The 18,379-nt window shown below is 43.7% G+C and overlaps 1 protein-coding gene across 1 annotated transcript; it reads left to right on the top strand.

The window, feature by feature from the left end:
* Positions 1-221: 221 nt before the first annotated feature.
* On the top strand, positions 222-13,493 carry LOC311140997 (NLR family CARD domain-containing protein 3-like). Its single transcript, XM_084176267.1, has 7 exons — positions 222-300; positions 430-658; positions 1,099-2,896; positions 8,445-8,619; positions 10,417-10,583; positions 12,254-12,300; positions 12,874-13,493. The coding sequence occupies exons 2-7, from the start codon at positions 448-450 to the stop codon at positions 13,398-13,400; spliced, it is 2,925 nt and encodes a 974-aa protein (XP_084032393.1). The 5' UTR covers positions 222-300; positions 430-447; the 3' UTR covers positions 13,401-13,493.
* The last annotated feature ends 4,886 nt before the right edge of the window (positions 13,494-18,379 follow it).

Raw genomic sequence — 18,379 nt, 5'->3', positions numbered from 1 at the left:
TGTTGTTTTCATAATCCATAGGCTAAACCTTTTTCCATTTTCATAGTCCTAAAACAATATTAAACAAACACAACATTCCCTCCGTGTGTGTGTGTGTGTGTGTGTGTGTGTGTGTGTGTGTGTGTGTGTGTGTGTGTGTGTGTGTGTGTGTGTGTGTGTGTGTGTGTGTGTGTACTCCCTGGATGAGGAAATGTAATCTCATGTTTTGTCCACAGAAACCAACAGGTGAGATCAGAGTCAGAGATTCTCAGTGGTCAGTCTTCCCAGAGTCATCAAACAGACCTGGCCTCCATATTCAGTGTATGTGGTCCTGTTATGTACATTTGTTTTTGTTTACCTCAAGTAAAGTTGATCTGTCAATCATTCATTCATGTGTTAATGAGAAAGCATTTAGTCTCTTGCTTAACTTATATACTTGATTTATTTCAGTTGCTTGAAGAGAATATTATGACATTTGTGAAGAACGAGCTGAAGATGTTCAAGAGGATTCTTAGTCCAGAACTCCCAGAAGGCTTTGAGAGTCAGAAGCAGGATAAGGAAGTGGTGGATGCTGAAGATGAGAAGCAGGAGAGCAGTGCCAGAGAGGGGGCTCTGAAGATCACACTGCACGTCCTGAGGAAAATGAACCAGAAGGAGCTTGCTGACACACTGGAGAAAAGTAAGAGCTGTCTGCCTCATGTTGAATGCTGTTTTAGAACATTTAAAAGCTGTAGCTAAAGTACAGCTAAAGTAGCTGTGTAACTCAATGATATTGTAGCAGCCTTAACACAACACCTAGTGACCTCATCAAGTAGCAGCAGGGATGTGTTGATTGAGAGAGAGAGAGAGAGAGAGAGAGAGAGAGAGAGAGAGAGAGAGAGAGAGAGAGAGAGAGAGAGAGAGAGAGAGAGAGAGAGAGAGAGAGAGAGAGAGAGAGAGAGAGAGAGAGAGAGAACCAATAATAATATAATCAGTCACACCAGTCTGTAATGCATTATGAAAACATTTATACAGTCAGTTAAGAGAATAAAGTATTATAATTTAAAATGTTATAACAGTCCTAGAATACTGTAGGCATTAAAACAGACGTAATATTAATATCCTCTGTGTTATTTCTAGATTCAGATGAGCGTGCTGTGATTCTTCAACGTGAACTCAAATCTAATCTAAAGAAGAAGTTTCAATGTGTATTTGAGGGGATCGCTAAACAAGGAAACCCAACACTTCTCAATAAGATCTACACAGAGCTCTACATCACAGAGGGTGGAACAGGAGAGGTCAATAATGAACATGAGCTGAGACAGATTGAGACAACAACCAGGAAACAAGCAAGACCAGAGACTGCAGTCAAATGTAACGACATCTTCAGACCCTTAACTGGACAAGACAAACATATCAGAACTGTGCTGACAAAGGGAGTCGCTGGCATTGGAAAAACAGTCTCTGTGCAGAAGTTCATTCTGGACTGGGCTGAAGGAAAAGCAAATCAGGATGTCCAATTTGTATTTTCATTCCCTTTTCGGGAGCTGAATTTGATGAACGGGGAAAAACACACTTTGATTGAACTTCTCAATCACTTCTCAAAGGAAACCACAGAATCAAGAATCTCCAACTTCGACAAGTACAAAGTCCTGTTCATCTTTGATGGTCTGGATGAGTGCCGACTGCCCCTAGACTTCCAGAAGAACAAGATCTGTTGTGACGTCACAAAGTCAACCTCAGTGGATGTTCTGCTGACAAATCTCATCAAGGGAAATCTGCTTCCCTCTGCTCTCCTCTGGGTAACTACCCGACCTGCAGCAGCCAATAAGATCCCTTCAGGGTGTGTTGACCAGGTGACAGAGATACGAGGGTTTAATGACCCACAGAAGGAGGAGTACTTCAGGAAGAGATTCAGTGATGAGGACCTGGCCAGCAGAATCATCTCACACATAAAGACATCAAGGAGCCTCCACATCATGTGCCACATTCCAGTCTTCTGTTGGATTTCTGCAACAGTCCTTGAACACATGTTAAAACATAAGACAGAAGAGATGCCCAAGACTCTGACTGAGATGTACACACAACTTGTGGAGTTTCATACCAAACAGAAGAATGAAAAGTATCTTGGGAAAGAAGAGACTGGTCCACACTGGAATAAAGAGAGCATTCTGTCACTGGGAAAACTGGCTTTTCAACAGCTTGTGAATGGCAATCTGATTTTCTATGAAGAAGATCTGAATGAGGCTGGCATTGATGTCAATGAAGCATCACTGTACTCAGGATTGTGCACTCAGCTCTTTAAAGAGGAATGTGTGCTGTACCAGGACAAGGTGTACTGCTTCGTGCATCTGAGCATTCAGGAGTTTCTGGCTGCTGTATATGTGTTCCTCTCATTCATCAACAACAATGAGAATCTAATGGATGAACCTCAATCAACATCCAGGAACTTTTCTGTGAGGATCAGACACAAGCGTAAAGTTACCTTCTACAAGAGTGCTGTGGATAAAGCCTTACAAAGTGAGACGGGAAACCTGGACCTTTTCCTCCGCTTCCTTCTGGGCCTCTCACTGGAGTCCAATCAGAAGCACTTACGAGGTCTACTGACAAAGACAAGAAGCAGCTCACAGAGCCATGAAGAAACAGTCAAATACATCAAGGAGAAGATCAGGGAGAATCCCTCTCCAGAGAGGTGTATCAATCTGTTCCACTGTCTGAATGAACTGAATGACCATTCTCTAGTGGAGGAGATCCAAAGCTACCTGAGCTCAGGAAGTCTCTCAGAAGAAGAACTGTCACCTGCACAGTGGTCAGCTCTGGTCTTTGTGTTGCTGACTTCAGAAAAGGAGCTAGATGTGTTTGACCTGAAGAAATACTCCAGATCAGAGGAAGGTCTTCTGAGGCTGCTGCCAGTTGTCAAAGCCTCCAGAGCTGCTCTGTGAGTACATAAAATTACATTTAAGTACTAATCATCAGGAAGAAATATTCAGTTTAGAGAAAAATATATATTATAATATGTATATAATATATTATATTATATTGAAAAACTTACTGAATCAGTGCATTGGTGTTCACATTAGTATAACAATATGACCATACAATTCTAGGAGACGGAAGATGAATCTATATGTTGTTTAAGAGAATAAACCAAATGCATCTGCCATTGTCCTTCTACATTTACATTTACATTTACGTAATTTAGCAGACGCTCTTATCCAGAGCGACTTACAAATTGGTGCATTCACCTTATAGCCAGTGGGATAACCACTTCACAATGTGTTTTTTTTTTTTTTTTTTGGGGGGGGGGGGGGGGGGGGGGGTTGGGGTAAGGGGGTGGTAGAAGGATTACTTCATCCTATCCCAGGTATTCCTTAAAGAGGTGGGGTTTCACACTTCTACACTACTGGTGTTAAATTGTGTGTTTGTGAAATCATGATGATCTCTTTGCAGACTCTCATTCTGTGGACTCACAAAGAAAGGCTGTGCTTCTCTGGTCTCAGCTCTGAAGTCAAACCCCTCACACCTGAGAGAGCTGGATCTGAGTAACAATGACCTGAAGGATTCAGGAGTGAAGCTGCTCTCTGCTGGACTGGGGAATCCCCACTGTAAACTGGAGACTCTGAGGTCAGTATTCCTGTAGTTGGTCAACAAGTGATAACTGTTCACCAGATCCACATGTGTTTACCAGGCACACATATTCCACACCATATGTGTTTGGACAGTGAAGTTTACAGTTTTAAATTTGGTGCTATGCTCCAGCATTTTGGATTTCAGATTGAATGTTTCATTATAGAATGTCACCTTTTATTTGATGTTAATAATTGTTAATGGTGAGAGGTTAGCATGTTTTGTTGTAGCCTCTGTAACTTTCTCACTCATTATTATTCATGATTCATTCATGATCTTTCTCAATCATGGCATAATCATGATTAATTTAGTAGTGTTTAGAAACATGTTGTCTACTCACAGAAAGAAAATTACTCAACACCAAAGAATAGCAGTGTGGTTTTAATATGATTTGACTCTTTGCAGGCTGTCAGGCTGTCTAGTCACAGAGGAAGGCTGTGCTTCTCTGGTATCAGCTCTGAGGTCAAACCCCTCACACCTGAGAGAGCTGGATCTGAGTAACAATGACCTGAAGGATTCAGGAGTGAATCTGCTCTCTGCTGGACTGGGGAATCCCCACTGTAAACTGGAGACTCTGAGGTCAGTATTCCTGTATCACTCAATGAACACACACTCATTGGACAAACACACACACTGGACACGGACACACGCACACACACACACACACACACACACACACACACACACACACACACACACACACACACACACGCACACACACACACACACACACACACACTGGACACACACACACACACACACAAGGATTCATTTAGTAGTGTTTAGAAACATGTTATCTACTGTTAATAATGATACATTAATTCATGTATATACAGTACCAGTCAAAAGTTTGGACACACCTACTCATTCAAGGGTTTGTCTTTATTTTCACTATTTTTTCCATTGTAGAATATTAGTGAAGACATCAAAACTATGAAATAACACATATGGAATCATGTCATAACCTATAAAGTGTTAAACAAATGAAAATATATTTTATATTTGAAGTTCTTCAATTAGCCACCCTTTGCCTTGGTGACAGCTTTGCACACTCTTGGCATTCTCTCAACCAGCTTCACCTGGAATGCTTTTCCAACAGTCTTGAAGGAGTTCCCACATATGCTGAGCACTTGTTGGCTGCTTTTCCTTCACTCTGCCGTCCGACTCATCCCAAACCATCTCAATTGGGTTGAGGTCGGGTGATTATGGAGGCCAGGTCATCTGATGCAGCACTCAATCCCTCTCCTTACACAGTTTGGAAGTGTGTTGGGTCATTGTCCTGTTGAAAAACAAATGATAGTCCCACTAAGCCCAAACCAGATGGGATGGCGTATCGCTGCAGAATGCTGTGGAAGCCATGCTGGTTAAGTGTGCCTTGAATTCTAAATAAATCACAAACAGTGTCACCAGCAAAGCACCCCCACACCATAACACATTTACATTTACATTTACGTCATTTAGCAGACGCTCTTATCCAGAGCGACTTACAAATTGGTGCATTCACCTTATAGCCAGTGGGATAACCACTTTACAATATGTTTTTTTTTTCTTTCTTTCTTTCTTTGGGGTGGGGTAAGGGGGGGGTAGAAGGATTACTTTATCCTATCCCAGGTGTTCCTTAAAGAGGTGGGGTTTCAAATGTCTCCGGAAGGTGGTGAGTGACTCCGCTGTCCTGACGTCGTGAGGGAGCTTGTTCCACCATTGGGGTGCCAGAGCAGCGAACAGTTTTGACTGGGCTGAGCGGGAACTGTGCTTCAGCAGAGGTAGGGGAGCCAGCAGGCCAGAGTTGGATGAACGCAATGCCCTCGTTTGGGTGTAGGGACTGATCAGAGCCTGAAGGTACGGAGGTGCCGTTCCCCTCACAGCTCCGTAGGCAAGCACCATGGTCTTGTAGCAGATGCGAGCTTCAACTGGAAGACAGTGTAGTGTGCGGAGGAGCGGGGTGACGTGAGAGAACTTGGGAAGGTTGAACACCAGACGGGCTGCGGCATTCTGGATGAATTGTAGGGGTTTAATGGCACGGGCAGGGAGCCCAGCCAACAGCGAGTTGCAGTAATCCAGATGGGAGATGACAAGTGCCTGGATTAGGACCTATGCCGCTTCCTGTGTAAGGCAGGGTCGTACTCTCCGAATGTTGTAGAGCATGAACCTACAGGATCGGGTCACCGCCTTGATGTTAGCGGAGAACGACAGGGTGTTGTCCAGGGTCACGCCAAGGCTCTTCGCACTCTGGGAGGAGGACACAACGGAGTTGTCAACCGTGATGGCGAGATCATGGAACGGGCAGTCCTTCCCCGGGAGGAAGAGCAGCTCCGTCTTGCCAAGGTTCAGCTTGAGGTGGTGATCCGTCATCCATACTGATATGTCTGCCAGACATGCAGAGATGCGATTCGTCACCTGGTTATCAGAAGGGAGAAAGGAGAAGATTAGTTGTGTGTCGTCTGCGTAGCAATGATAGGAGAGGCCATGTGAGGATATGACAGAGCCAAGTGACTTGGTGTATAGCGAGAATAGGAGAGGGCCTAGAACTGAGCCCTGGGGGACACCAGTGGTGAGAGCACGTGGTGCGGAGACAGCTTCTCGCCACGGCACTTGGTAGGAGCGACCGTTCAGGTAGGACGCAATCCAAGAGTGAGCCGCGCTGGAGATGCCCAGCTCGGAGAGGGTGGAGAGGAAGATCTGATGGTTCACAGTATCAAAGGCAGCAGACAGGTCTAGAAGGACAAGAGCAGAGGAGAGAGAGTTAGCTTTAGCAGTGCGGAGAGCCTCCGTGACACAGAGAAGAGCAGTCTCAGTTGAATGACCAGTCTTGAAACCTGACTGGTTTTGATCAAGAAGGTCATTCTGAGAGAGATAGCAAGAGAGTTGGCTAAAGACGGCACGCTCAATAGTTTTGGAGAGAAAAGAAAGAAGGGATACTGGTCTGTAGTTGTTGACATCAGAGGGATCGAGTGTTGGTTTTTTGAGAAGGGGTGCAACTCTCGCTCTCTTGAAGACGGAAGGGACATAGCCAGCGGTCAAGGATGAGTTGATCAGCATGGTGAGGTAGGGGAGAAGGTCACCGGAGATGGTCTGGAGAAGAGAGGAGGGGATGGGGTCAAGCGGGCAGGTTGTTGGGCGGCCTGCAGTCACTAGTCGCAAGATTTTATCTGGAGAGAGAGGGGAGAAAGAAGTCAAAGCATAGGGTAGGGCAGTGTGAGCAGGACCAGCAGTGTCATTAGACTTAACAAACGAGGATCGGATGTCGTCAACCTTCTTTTCAAAGTGGTTGATGAAGTCATCCACAGAGAGGGAGGAGGGGGGGGTGGGGGGGGGGGATCCAGCAGTGAGGAGAATGTGGCAAAGAGCTTCCTAGGGTTAGAGGCAGATGCTTGGAATTTAGAATGGTAGAAAGTGGCCTTAGCAGCAGAAACAGATGAAGAAAATGTAGAGAGGAGGGAGTAAAAAGATGCCAGGTCGGCAGGGAGTTTAGTTTTCTTCCATTTCCGCTCAGCTGCCCGGAGCTCTGTTCTGTGAGCTCGCAATGAGTCGTCAAGCCACGGAGCTGGAGGGGAGGACCGAGCCGGCCGGGAGGATAGGGGACACAGGGAGTCAAAGGATGCAGAAAGGGAGGAGAGGAGGGTTGAGGAGGCAGAATCAGGAGATTGGAGGGAGAAGGATTGAGCAGAGGGAAGAGATGATAGGATGGAAGAGGAGAGAGTAGTGGGAGAGAGAGAGCGAAGGTTGCGGCGGCGCGTTACCATCTGTGTAGGGGCAGAGTGAGTAGTGTTGGAGGAGAGCGAGAGAGAAAAGGATACAAAGTAGTGGTCGGAGACATGGAGGGGAGTTGCAGTGAGATTAGTAGAAGAGCAACATCTAGTAAAGATGAAGTCAAGCGTATTGCCTGCCTTGTGAGTAGGGGGGGACGGTGAGAGTGTGAGGTCAAAAGAGGAGAGGAGTGGAAAGAAGGAGGCAGAGAGAAATGAGTCAAATGTAGACGTAGGGAGGTTGAAATCCCCCAAAACTGTGAAGGGTGAGCCATCCTCAGGAAAGGAACTTATCAAGGCGTCAAGCTCTGTGAAGAATTTATTTGGGCTGCAATTTCTGAGGCTGGTAACTCTTATGAACTTATCCTCTGCAGCAGATGTAACTCTGGGTCTTCCATTCCTGTGGCGGTCCTCATGAGAGCCAGTTTCATCATAGCACTTGATATTTTTTGCGACTGCACTTGAAGAAACTTGAAAAGTTCTTGAAATGTTCCTTATTGACTGACCTTCATGTCTTAAAGTAATGATGGACTGTCGTTTCTCTTTGCTTATTTGAGCTGTTCTTGCCATAATATGGACTTGATATTTTACCAAATAGGGCTATCTTCTGTATACCCCCCTACCTTGTCACAACACAACTGATTGGCTAAAACGCATTAAGAAGGAAAGAAATTCAACAAATTAACTTTTAAGAAGGCACACCTGTTAATTGAAATGCATTCCAGGTGACTACTTCATGAAGCTGGTTGAGAGAATGGCAAGAGTGTGCAAAGCTGTCATCAAGGCAAAGGGTGGCTATTTGAAGAATCTAAAATCTAAAATATATTTTGATTTGTTTAACACTTGTTTGGTTACTACATGATTCCATATGTGTTATTTCATAGTTTTGATGTCTTCACTATTATTCTACAATGTAAAAAACAGTTTTTAAAAAACGAAACAAAAACTTGAATGAGTAGGTGTGTTCAAACTTTTGACTGGTAGTAGTGTGTATATACATATATGAATAGATATGGCAGGTTTCAGGACTCTGATGTATCTGAAAATGTTGAAAAAATATATTTCACCACCAAGAATAGCAGTGTGGTTTTAATATGATTTGACTCTTTGCAGGCTGTCAGGCTGTCTAGTCACAGAGGAAGGCTGTGCTTCTCTGGTCTCAGCTCTGAAGTCAAACCCCTCACACCTGAGAGAGCTGGATCTGAGTAACAATGACCTGAAGGATTCAGGAGTGAAGCTGCTCTCTGCTGGACTGGGGAATCCCCACTGTAAACTGGAGACTCTGAGGTCAGTATTCCTGTAGTTGGTCAACAAGTGATAACTGTTCACCAGATCCACATGTGTTTACCAGGAACACATATTCCACACCATATGTGTTTGGACAGTGAAGCTTTCAGTTTTACATTTGGTGCTGTGCTCCAGCATTTTGGATTTGAGATAGAATATTTCATATTAGGCAACAGTACAGAATGTCACCTTTTATTTGAGGGTATTTTCATACATATCTGTGTTACTGTTTAGAAATGAAAGCACTTTATGTATCTACTTCTCCCATTTGAAAAAGTCTTAATAATTTGGACATATTCACTTATATTGTATTAAAGTAGTCATAAGTTTAGTATTTGGTACCATATTCCTTACCTGCAGTGATTACATCAAGCTTGTGATTCTACAAACTTGTTGAATGCATTTGCAGTTTGTCTTGGTTGTGTTTTAGATGATGTTTTTCCCAATAGAAACTGAATGGTGAATAATGTCCTGTCATTTTGGAGTCACTTCACTTGTATTGTCAGTAAGAATAGAAGATGTTTCTGAACACGTCTACATTCCTGTGGATGCTACCATGATTATGAATAATCATGAATGAATCGTGAATGATGATGAATGAGAAAGTTACAGAGGAACAAGGATCATTCCCCCTCTGTTATTGGTAATGGTGAGAGGTTAGCATGTTTTGTTGTAGCCTCTGTAACTTTCTCACTCATTATTATTCATGATTCATTCATGATTTTTCTTTATCATGGCATCATCAGGATTAATTTAGTAATGTTTAGAAACATGTTATCTTCTCACTTAGACAGAAAATTTCTCCAGTCATCATCCACCATTCAGTTACTATCGGACAAAACATAACCCAAAACACAACCAAAACAAACGGCAAATGCAACCAACGAGTTTACAACCAAATACTCAACTTTTGACTACTTTAATACACTGTATGTCACGCCCTGACTCAGGGGACGGTTATTTGTTGAGTCAGGGTGTGTATATTTCGTGTTGTGTTTATTTCTATGTTTAGTTTCTAGATCGTTTAGATCTATGTTGGCCAGGGTGGTTCCCAATCAGAGGCAGCTGTAGCTCGTTGTCTCTGATTGGGGACCATACTTAGGCAGCCGTTTGGCACCAGTCAGTTGTGAGATCTTGTTCCGTTGAGGTATGTTATTAGTCTACCTTGGACGTCACATTTCGTTTGTTGTTTTTGTCGTGTGTTCAGTACGTCAATAAATATGAATGCATATCACGCTGCGCCTTGGTCCTTCTCGTTAATGAACGATCGTGACACTGTAAGTGAATTGGTCAGAATACTTATGACTTCTTCAAATGGGCGGACAAGATACATAAAGTGCTTTTATTTTTCTGAACAGTGAAACAGATATGTATGAAAATACCCTCAAATAAAAGGTGAAATTAGATACTGTCACCTCATATGAAACATTTAATCTCAAATCCACAATGCTGGAGTATAGAGCCACATTTAAAATGTTAGCTTCACTGTCAAAATAGATATGGTGTGGACTGTATACTCAATACAATCTAAATCTGATACCTCACTGTCTGTCTTTTGACTAATACTGCTTTTTAAACTGCTCTGGTCAGTCTACTCAAATATTTGTACTATACATGTTTCTCTCTACAAGCAATATTCTGATAATTTTTTATAATGATACATTAATTTATGAATAGATATGGCAGGTTTCAGGACACTGGTATAAATGAAAATGTTGAAAAAATATACTGCCACTATTTACACCACCAAAGAATAGCAGTGTGGTTTTAATATGATTTGACTCTTTGCAGGCTGTCAGGCTGTCTAGTCACAGAGGAAGGCTGTGCTGCTCTGGTCTCAGCTCTGAATTCAAACCCCTCACACCTGAGAGAGCTGGACCTGAGCTACAATCACCCAGGAGACTCAGGAGTCAGACTGCTCTCTGCTGGACTGGAGGATCCACACTGCAGACTGGAGAAACTCAAGTATGTAGAGGGTTTATGTCAATGTTCATATCAGACATGTTGGAGTTATCAGGCTAGTTAAGACAAACATTCTGACCACCACTTGGACTAAGTTATATAAAGACTGTGTGTGTGTGTCCAGTGTGTGTGTGTGTCCAGTGTGTGTGTGTGTCCAGTGTGTGTGTCCTGTGTGTGTGTGTTTGTGTGTCTGTGTGTCCAGTGTGTGTTTGTGTGTGTGTGTTTCTGTCGTGTGTCGTGTGTGTGTGTGTTTGTCCAGTGTTTGTGTGTGTCCAGTGTGTGTGTGTGCACGTGTATCAGTACACACACTGGACACACACAAACATTGGACACACACACACACACACACTGTAAACACACACACTGGACACATACACACAAAGGACACACACACACACAAAGGACGCACACACACACACACACACACTGGAAAAACACACACACTGGGCACACACACACTCACACTGGACACACACACACACACACACTAGACACACACACACTGGACAAACACACACACACTAGACAAACACACACACACTGGACACACACACACACTGGACACACACACACACTAAACACACACACACACACACAGGACATAAACACACAATGGACACACACACACACTGGACAAACACACACACACACGCACACACATGCACAAACAGACACACACACACACACACACACACACACTGGACACACAAAGGACACATACACACAAACAAACACACACTGGACACACACACAAACATACACACACTGGACACACACTGGACACACACAAACACACAGACTTACTCACACTGGACAAACACACACACACACACACACACACACACACACACACACACACTAGACACACACACACATACACTAGACACACACAAACACACTAGACATACACACACTGGACACACACACACAATGGACACACATACACACACTGGACAAACACACACACACACACACACACACACACTGGACACACTGGACACACTGGACACACACACACTCTGGACACACACACACTGGACACACACACACTGGACAAACACACACACACACACACACACACACACACACACACACACTGGACACACACACACACACATAATTCTGGACACACAAACACACACACTTGACATACACACACACACTGGACAGACACAAACACACACACACACACACACACACTTGACACACACCGGACACACACACACACACACACACACACACACACACACACACACACACTGGACACACACACACACAAACACACACACTGGACACACACTGGACACACACACACACTGGACACATACACACACACACACTGGAAACACACACACACACACACACACACACTGGACTCACACACACACACACTGGACACACACACGAACAGTGGACACACACACACACACACACTTGGACAAATGTGTATACTGACTGTTTGTGTGTGTGTGTGTGTGTGTGTGTGTGTGTGTGTGTGTGTGTGTTTGTGTGTGTGTGTGTGTGTGTGTGTGTGTGTGTGTGTGTGTGTGTGTGTGTGTGTGTGTGTGTGTGTGTGTGTGTGTGTGTGTGTGTGTGTGTGTGTGTGTGTGTGTGTGTGTGTGAGTTCAGGTGTATCCCTCAATGACTGTCTGTTCTTCTGCTTACCGCTACAGTGTGGAACATGGTGGAGAGAACACAATGAAACCTGGACTTAGAAAATGTGAGTGTTGACTGCTGTTAAGAATATGACTAAGAATAAGTCTTAATTCAAGTGAAGTCAAAGTAAAAGACCACCATCATTACTTACTTGGTCATATTAAATATCAGCTGTAGTTCTACAGAAGCACAAATCAGGGACACCAAAGTTTACAAAGAGTTGCTTTGACAATGTGTGTGTCTGTGTGTGTGTGTGGCGGATTCCTGTGTGTGTTCAGGATGTGTGTTTGTTTCCAGTGTGTGTGTGTGTGTGTGTGTGTTCAGGATGTGTGTGTATGTGTGTGTGTGTGTGTGTATCCAGTGTTTGTGTGTGTGTGTGTGTGTGTGTGTGTGTGTGTGTGTGTGTGTGTGTGTGTGTGTGTTCAGGATGTGTGTGTGTGTGTGTGTGTGTAATTAATGGGAATAAGTTTGTTTTATATTACCATACAGTATAACATATGATCATTCAACAAGTCTCAAGTTACCTTAACTTCTCCTTTTGATACCTAGAAACATCTACATTAAATGAATTACTGAAAAGTGAGTTAAAATTCTAATGTGAATGATTTCTAATATTGTGTCTGGTTTCATCCATCAGATGTCTGTGATCTCACACTGGACCTAAACACAGTAAACAGATTCCTCTCTCTGTCTGAGGAGAACAGAAAGGTGACATGGAGGAGAGAGAAGCAGCCGTATCCTGATCACCCAGAGAGATTTGAGGTCTGTGGACAGGTGCTGTGTAGAGAGGGTCTGACTGGGCGCTGTTACTGGGAGGTAGAGTGGAGTGGGGAAGGGGCTGGTATAGGATTGACATATAAAGGAATCAGCAGGAGAGGATGGGGTTATGACTGTGTGATTGGATACAATGACAAGTCCTGGAGTCTGTTCTGCTCTGACAACAGATACACTGCCTGTCACAATAATAACCCCACTACCATAGACGTCCCCTCCTCCAGCTCCCACAGAGTAGGAGTGTATCTGGACTGGCCAGCCGGCACTCTGTCCTTCTACAGAGTCTCCTCTGACACACTGACCCACCTGTACACATTCCACTCCACATTCACTGAGCCCCTCTATCCAGGGTTTAGGGTTTATGATGTTGACTCCTCAGTGTCCCTGTAAATAATAACCATGGTAACACTGACACACACACACACACACACACACACACACACACACACACACACACACACACACACACACACACACACACACACACACACAAAGTGGACACACACTGGACACACACACACACACTGCACAAACACACACACACACACACTGGACACACACACACACTCACACTGGACACACACTGCACACTGCACACATACACACACACAATGGAGTCACACACACTGGACACACACACACTGGACACAAACACTGGCTACACACACACACACACACACACACACACTGGGCACACACACACATACTGGACACACACACACAAACACTGGACACACACACACACCAACACACACTGGACACACACACCGGACACACAAACACTGGACACACACACACACACACACACACACACACACACACAGGACACACACAGGAGACACACACACTGGACACACACACACACTGGACACACACACACACACACTGGACACAAACACACTGGACACACACACACTGGACACACACACACCGGACACACACACACACCGGACACACACACACACACAGGACACACACACACAGGACACACACACACACACACATACTGGACACACACACAGACACACACTGGACACACACACACACACTGGACACACACACATGCTGGACACACACACACTGGGTACACACACACACACACACACACACACACACACACACACACACACACACACACACACCAACACACACTGGACACACACACACACGCACACATACACACACTGGACACACACAGGAGACACACACACTGGACACACACACACACCAGACACACACACGCACAGGACACACACACACACACACTGGACACACACACTGGGTACACACACACACACACACACACACACACTGGACACACACGCACACATACACACACTGGATACACACACTGGACACACACACACACACACACAGGACACACACACAGGAGACACACACACTGGACACACTCACACACTGGACACACACACACACTGGACACACACACAGGAGACACACACACACACCCATATTGGACACACACACTGGACACACACACACACTCTGGATACACACACACGCTGGACACACACAAACACACACACATCTTCCTATAATAGTGAGGACCTTGACTCAGGACCTTCAAATGAGGACCATCATTTCTGATAGAATTGGGAACAAACAGACTCCTCATTCCAGCACTAAGTGTCCAACAAACACAGACATCACTTCAAAACCTGATAAACTCCAATGAACAAATAGACATGCAGGGCACCAGTCTAGTGAGGACCAGTGGTTGCTAGGCAGTTTCTGGATCCCAGGTTCCAGAACAGCTTCTATCCCAGTTCTATCTGCCTGTTAAATCAAGCAACCTAAACTGTTTCCATCAGACTTTTAGAACATGACTGAACATTTTTTCCTTTTATGATCTTCCCACTTTGCATGTTTTATTGATGTTCTTATGATATATTTTACTGTTTGTGTGTACGTACCACAGGAGGTTGGTGGGACCGTAGTTGGGGAGGACAGGCTTGTAATGGCTGGAGCGGATTGAGTGGAATAGTATCAGATACATCAAATACATGGTTTCCATGATTTCCATGCGTTTGATGCCATTTAATTCGCTCCGTTCCAGCCATTATTATGAGCCGTCCTCCCCTCAGCAGCCTCCACTGGTATGTACTGTCCTATATGAGCTCCAACAAGGAATTACAATGCATGTATTACTTTTAATACCTGCAAATGGCAAATAAACTACTTGAACTCCTTATGAGTGTCTGCAGCCGACTAGGCTGTTGCCGTCTGACAAGATGCCATCTGACATTACAGGAATATTCTGCAAATGTTGATGAATCCACCCAAAGCAACATGTAGTCTTTCCACTAGACTCCCATGAAGTTATAGTGGGACGTTATGAGTTGACGTTAAGGTAACATACTCAGAACATACTGTTTTAGATGTATCCTCTGTTTAAACATTTAAACTCTTACAATAACACCATTGAAATACCAATTTGATAATTTGTTGAATATATTTTTTGTTGAAAAATAAATTGTACAATTATATATGGACATATTCTCCATAATTGCACAATTGTGCATGGATATATTGTACTTTTCATAATAAAACATACTTTAAACAAGAAAAAGCAAGTTAAACAATTTCGTTATCGATTTTACATTGTCCTCTCCCAGTCACAGGTTGACTTTTGTCATGAATCTTGCTCTGGAGGCAGAACTGCCCAATGTCCTCTAGATATGACAGCTGCAAAGTCAGAATTGGCTATATCGTAAACATTTGTGCTTTTTATTTTGTGGGAAATAATGTTGTTTTATGGTCTTAATTTAGGGTAAGGATTAGCAGTGAGGTTAAGGTTAGCATTAAAATCAGATATTATTACTTTATGCCTGTGCCAGCTAGTGACCACTTTGCAGAACTGCCTCCAGGGCAAGATTCATGACAATAAATGCCAACCTGCCTCCCAGTCATCCCCTCCCTATCTCTACAAGGCTGCAGAACATGCAAGCTAGTGATGCGGGGGTTGTCTCATAACCCACAGTCCCCAGGCGGGTGGGTGGCAGGCAGGTTCAATACAGAGAAAACAATAGACTACATAAGAAAATCCATCAATGGATCATTATTGTGCAATTTACACTTAAGTGGACAAAACATTAAGGACACCTGCTCTTTCCATGACAGACTGAGCAGGTGAATCCAGGTGAAAGCTATGATCCTGATAGATTAATTATTAATGACTAATTATTACACCCTGAAACTGTGCATAATGTGTGAGTGTAGGACCAGTAAAGGCTATGCCATGAGCCACTATTTAGCAATGTGAGTAAGAGTCAGGCCAGACAACAAAGACAACTGAGAAACTAAGATAAAGAGGCCTCCCAATTTAGGGAGGGGAGAAACTGTCATGAAAACATGGTGCAGAATATTGTGAGAACGGCAATAACTGAGTAAAGCAGGGAGTAGGATATGTGTGTGTGTGTGTGTGTATGTATGTGTGTATGCATGTGTGTATATGTGTGTGTGTGTGTGAACTGAAGGTCAGTAGAGCAGTTTTAGAGTGGAAAACTACAGCCCGCCTACAGAGGGAAGGGATTTCTTTTTGTATGACGTATGAGTATAAAACATGGACTCTGAAATTGTGATGGCAGAATTCTCAATGAATAAATATCTCTGACCATGCAGACCGGGACTCTGGCCGTTACTTAAATCCCAAAAGACTTACAACCTTTTGGGAGACGCACAGAGACACTAAAATAGTTTGTTAAATAATTCACTTAACAGCTTGGTCCTTCTGAGCCGGACTCCACTACCCTGTTTCTGTCATTCCAGGTAACTCTGAAAACCGTCGACGGGTGAATGATACATTCGTAAATAGAAAGTCCTGCCCTTTGACATTAAGGGTTAAAACAGGCCAGAGGACACCTGATTAATGACAGAGACGGTGACGGAATCCAAACCTACATTGAATCTCGGCTGCAAGGATAAGGTCAGTAGTCTTTATTCATTAACTTGGTGAAATTGATTTGAGGACTTGCTAAAATATTGAAAAGTAGCAAATTGATCAATGCGTAGCCATTTTAAGTGAAATGTGGGGTTGACTGTCAGGAATTATCAAGATTACATTGTGAGGATAGACTCCTCCGTAAAGTATGAGATAATTCTGGGGGACTAGTCAACCTGGTGGTGGGTCCGTAATGATTCACGGTAATAGGCCATTACCAAAAGAAACTACCCGGTGTTGAAATAGAAGGAACTATTAAAAGTACACCTATGGGATGTAACCTGTAAGAGATTATTGAGCAGTCAACAAATAATCCGGGTTAAACAAATACAAAAAGTACACCAGAAGGAATTAAAATAGCATGTGTGAGAAATAGAATATTAGTTAAGTCAAAAGTCACAAACAACTGTAGATTTTGCTGTAACTCTATCCGTTCTGGAGCCTTATAAACTCCAGGTTACCGATACAACACCAATAATCATGTAAGGTTGTATACGTGTGAGACCTAATGTTTGCTCAAAAGTCACATGAATAATTCCAGGTGGTTGTATAGAGGAGGGAGAACCCATTCCTGTTGTATGAGACTGTCAGGAATTATCAAGATTACATTGTGGGGATCAATCCCTCTGTAAAAGTATGAGATAATTCTGGGGGACTAGTCAAGACTACATATACAGGAAGGGGTGATTCAAGGTGTTGTTGTGTGAAGCTATTTTGAATTACTTGTTAAATTGACTTGTTATATAGAAGAGGTGGCTAACGGATTTTTAACAGTACCAACCATGGGGGGGCAAATCCTCACAAGAGGTCCCAGAATTTACTGGGGACGAGAAATACTTGATGTAATTAAAATGGAATCCAGGGATAGAAGAAATGTCCATTATGTAACCAGGTGGAGGGAGAGGTATGGTTTTGAGGGACGTCTAGACGCAGATAAACTCGAATCCATGCTTAAACAGATACATAAGGTGTGTAAAGGAGAAATAAGCAGTGAGAGAGAGAGAGAGTAGGAGGGGGCCAGTACCCACTGATAGCCTTACCTAATCTATTGGCGGGGAATGAAAGGGGCCCCAGCAACCTTAGATGTATACAGTAATAATAATAATATGCCATTTAGCAGACAGGCCATGAACACAGAGGACGTGGCCAGTGCGGTAGAAGGAATGACCCACCCCGAAACAGGAATAGTAGGGTTTGGGCTGCCGTTAGAGGGCAGTGGGTTTCAGGGGATGCCCAGAGGACACTTTTGCCATGGGCCGATTACGGAGAGTATGTTGGGAAAATAACTGAATTGTGTAATAGCCTCAGAGAGACATGCAATCCATCATGAGCAGAATAACAGACAGGACAGAGCCAAGAAAGAAGAGGAAGATGCAGAGTAACTAATTGCCACTCTGGGAGAGATGGC

The sequence above is a fragment of the Coregonus lavaretus genome, assembly GCF_964263955.1.
Source record: "Coregonus lavaretus genome assembly, chromosome: 2".
NCBI classification, from domain to species: domain Eukaryota; kingdom Metazoa; phylum Chordata; class Actinopteri; order Salmoniformes; family Salmonidae; genus Coregonus; species Coregonus lavaretus.
This window is presented reverse-complemented; position numbering and strand designations above follow the sequence as displayed.

Excerpts from the sequence above, each read along its gene's own strand:
- LOC311140997 (XM_084176267.1), top strand. The coding sequence starts at position 448 with ATGACATTTGTGAAGAACGAGCTGAAGATGTTCAAGAGGATTCTTAGT. Across the intron at positions 659-1,098 it reads TGCTGACACACTGGAGAAAA|ATTCAGATGAGCGTGCTGTG; the intron begins GTAAGAGCTGTC and ends TGTTATTTCTAG. Across the intron at positions 8,620-10,416 it reads GTAAACTGGAGACTCTGAGG|GGCTGTCTAGTCACAGAGGA; the intron begins TCAGTATTCCTG and ends TGCAGGCTGTCA.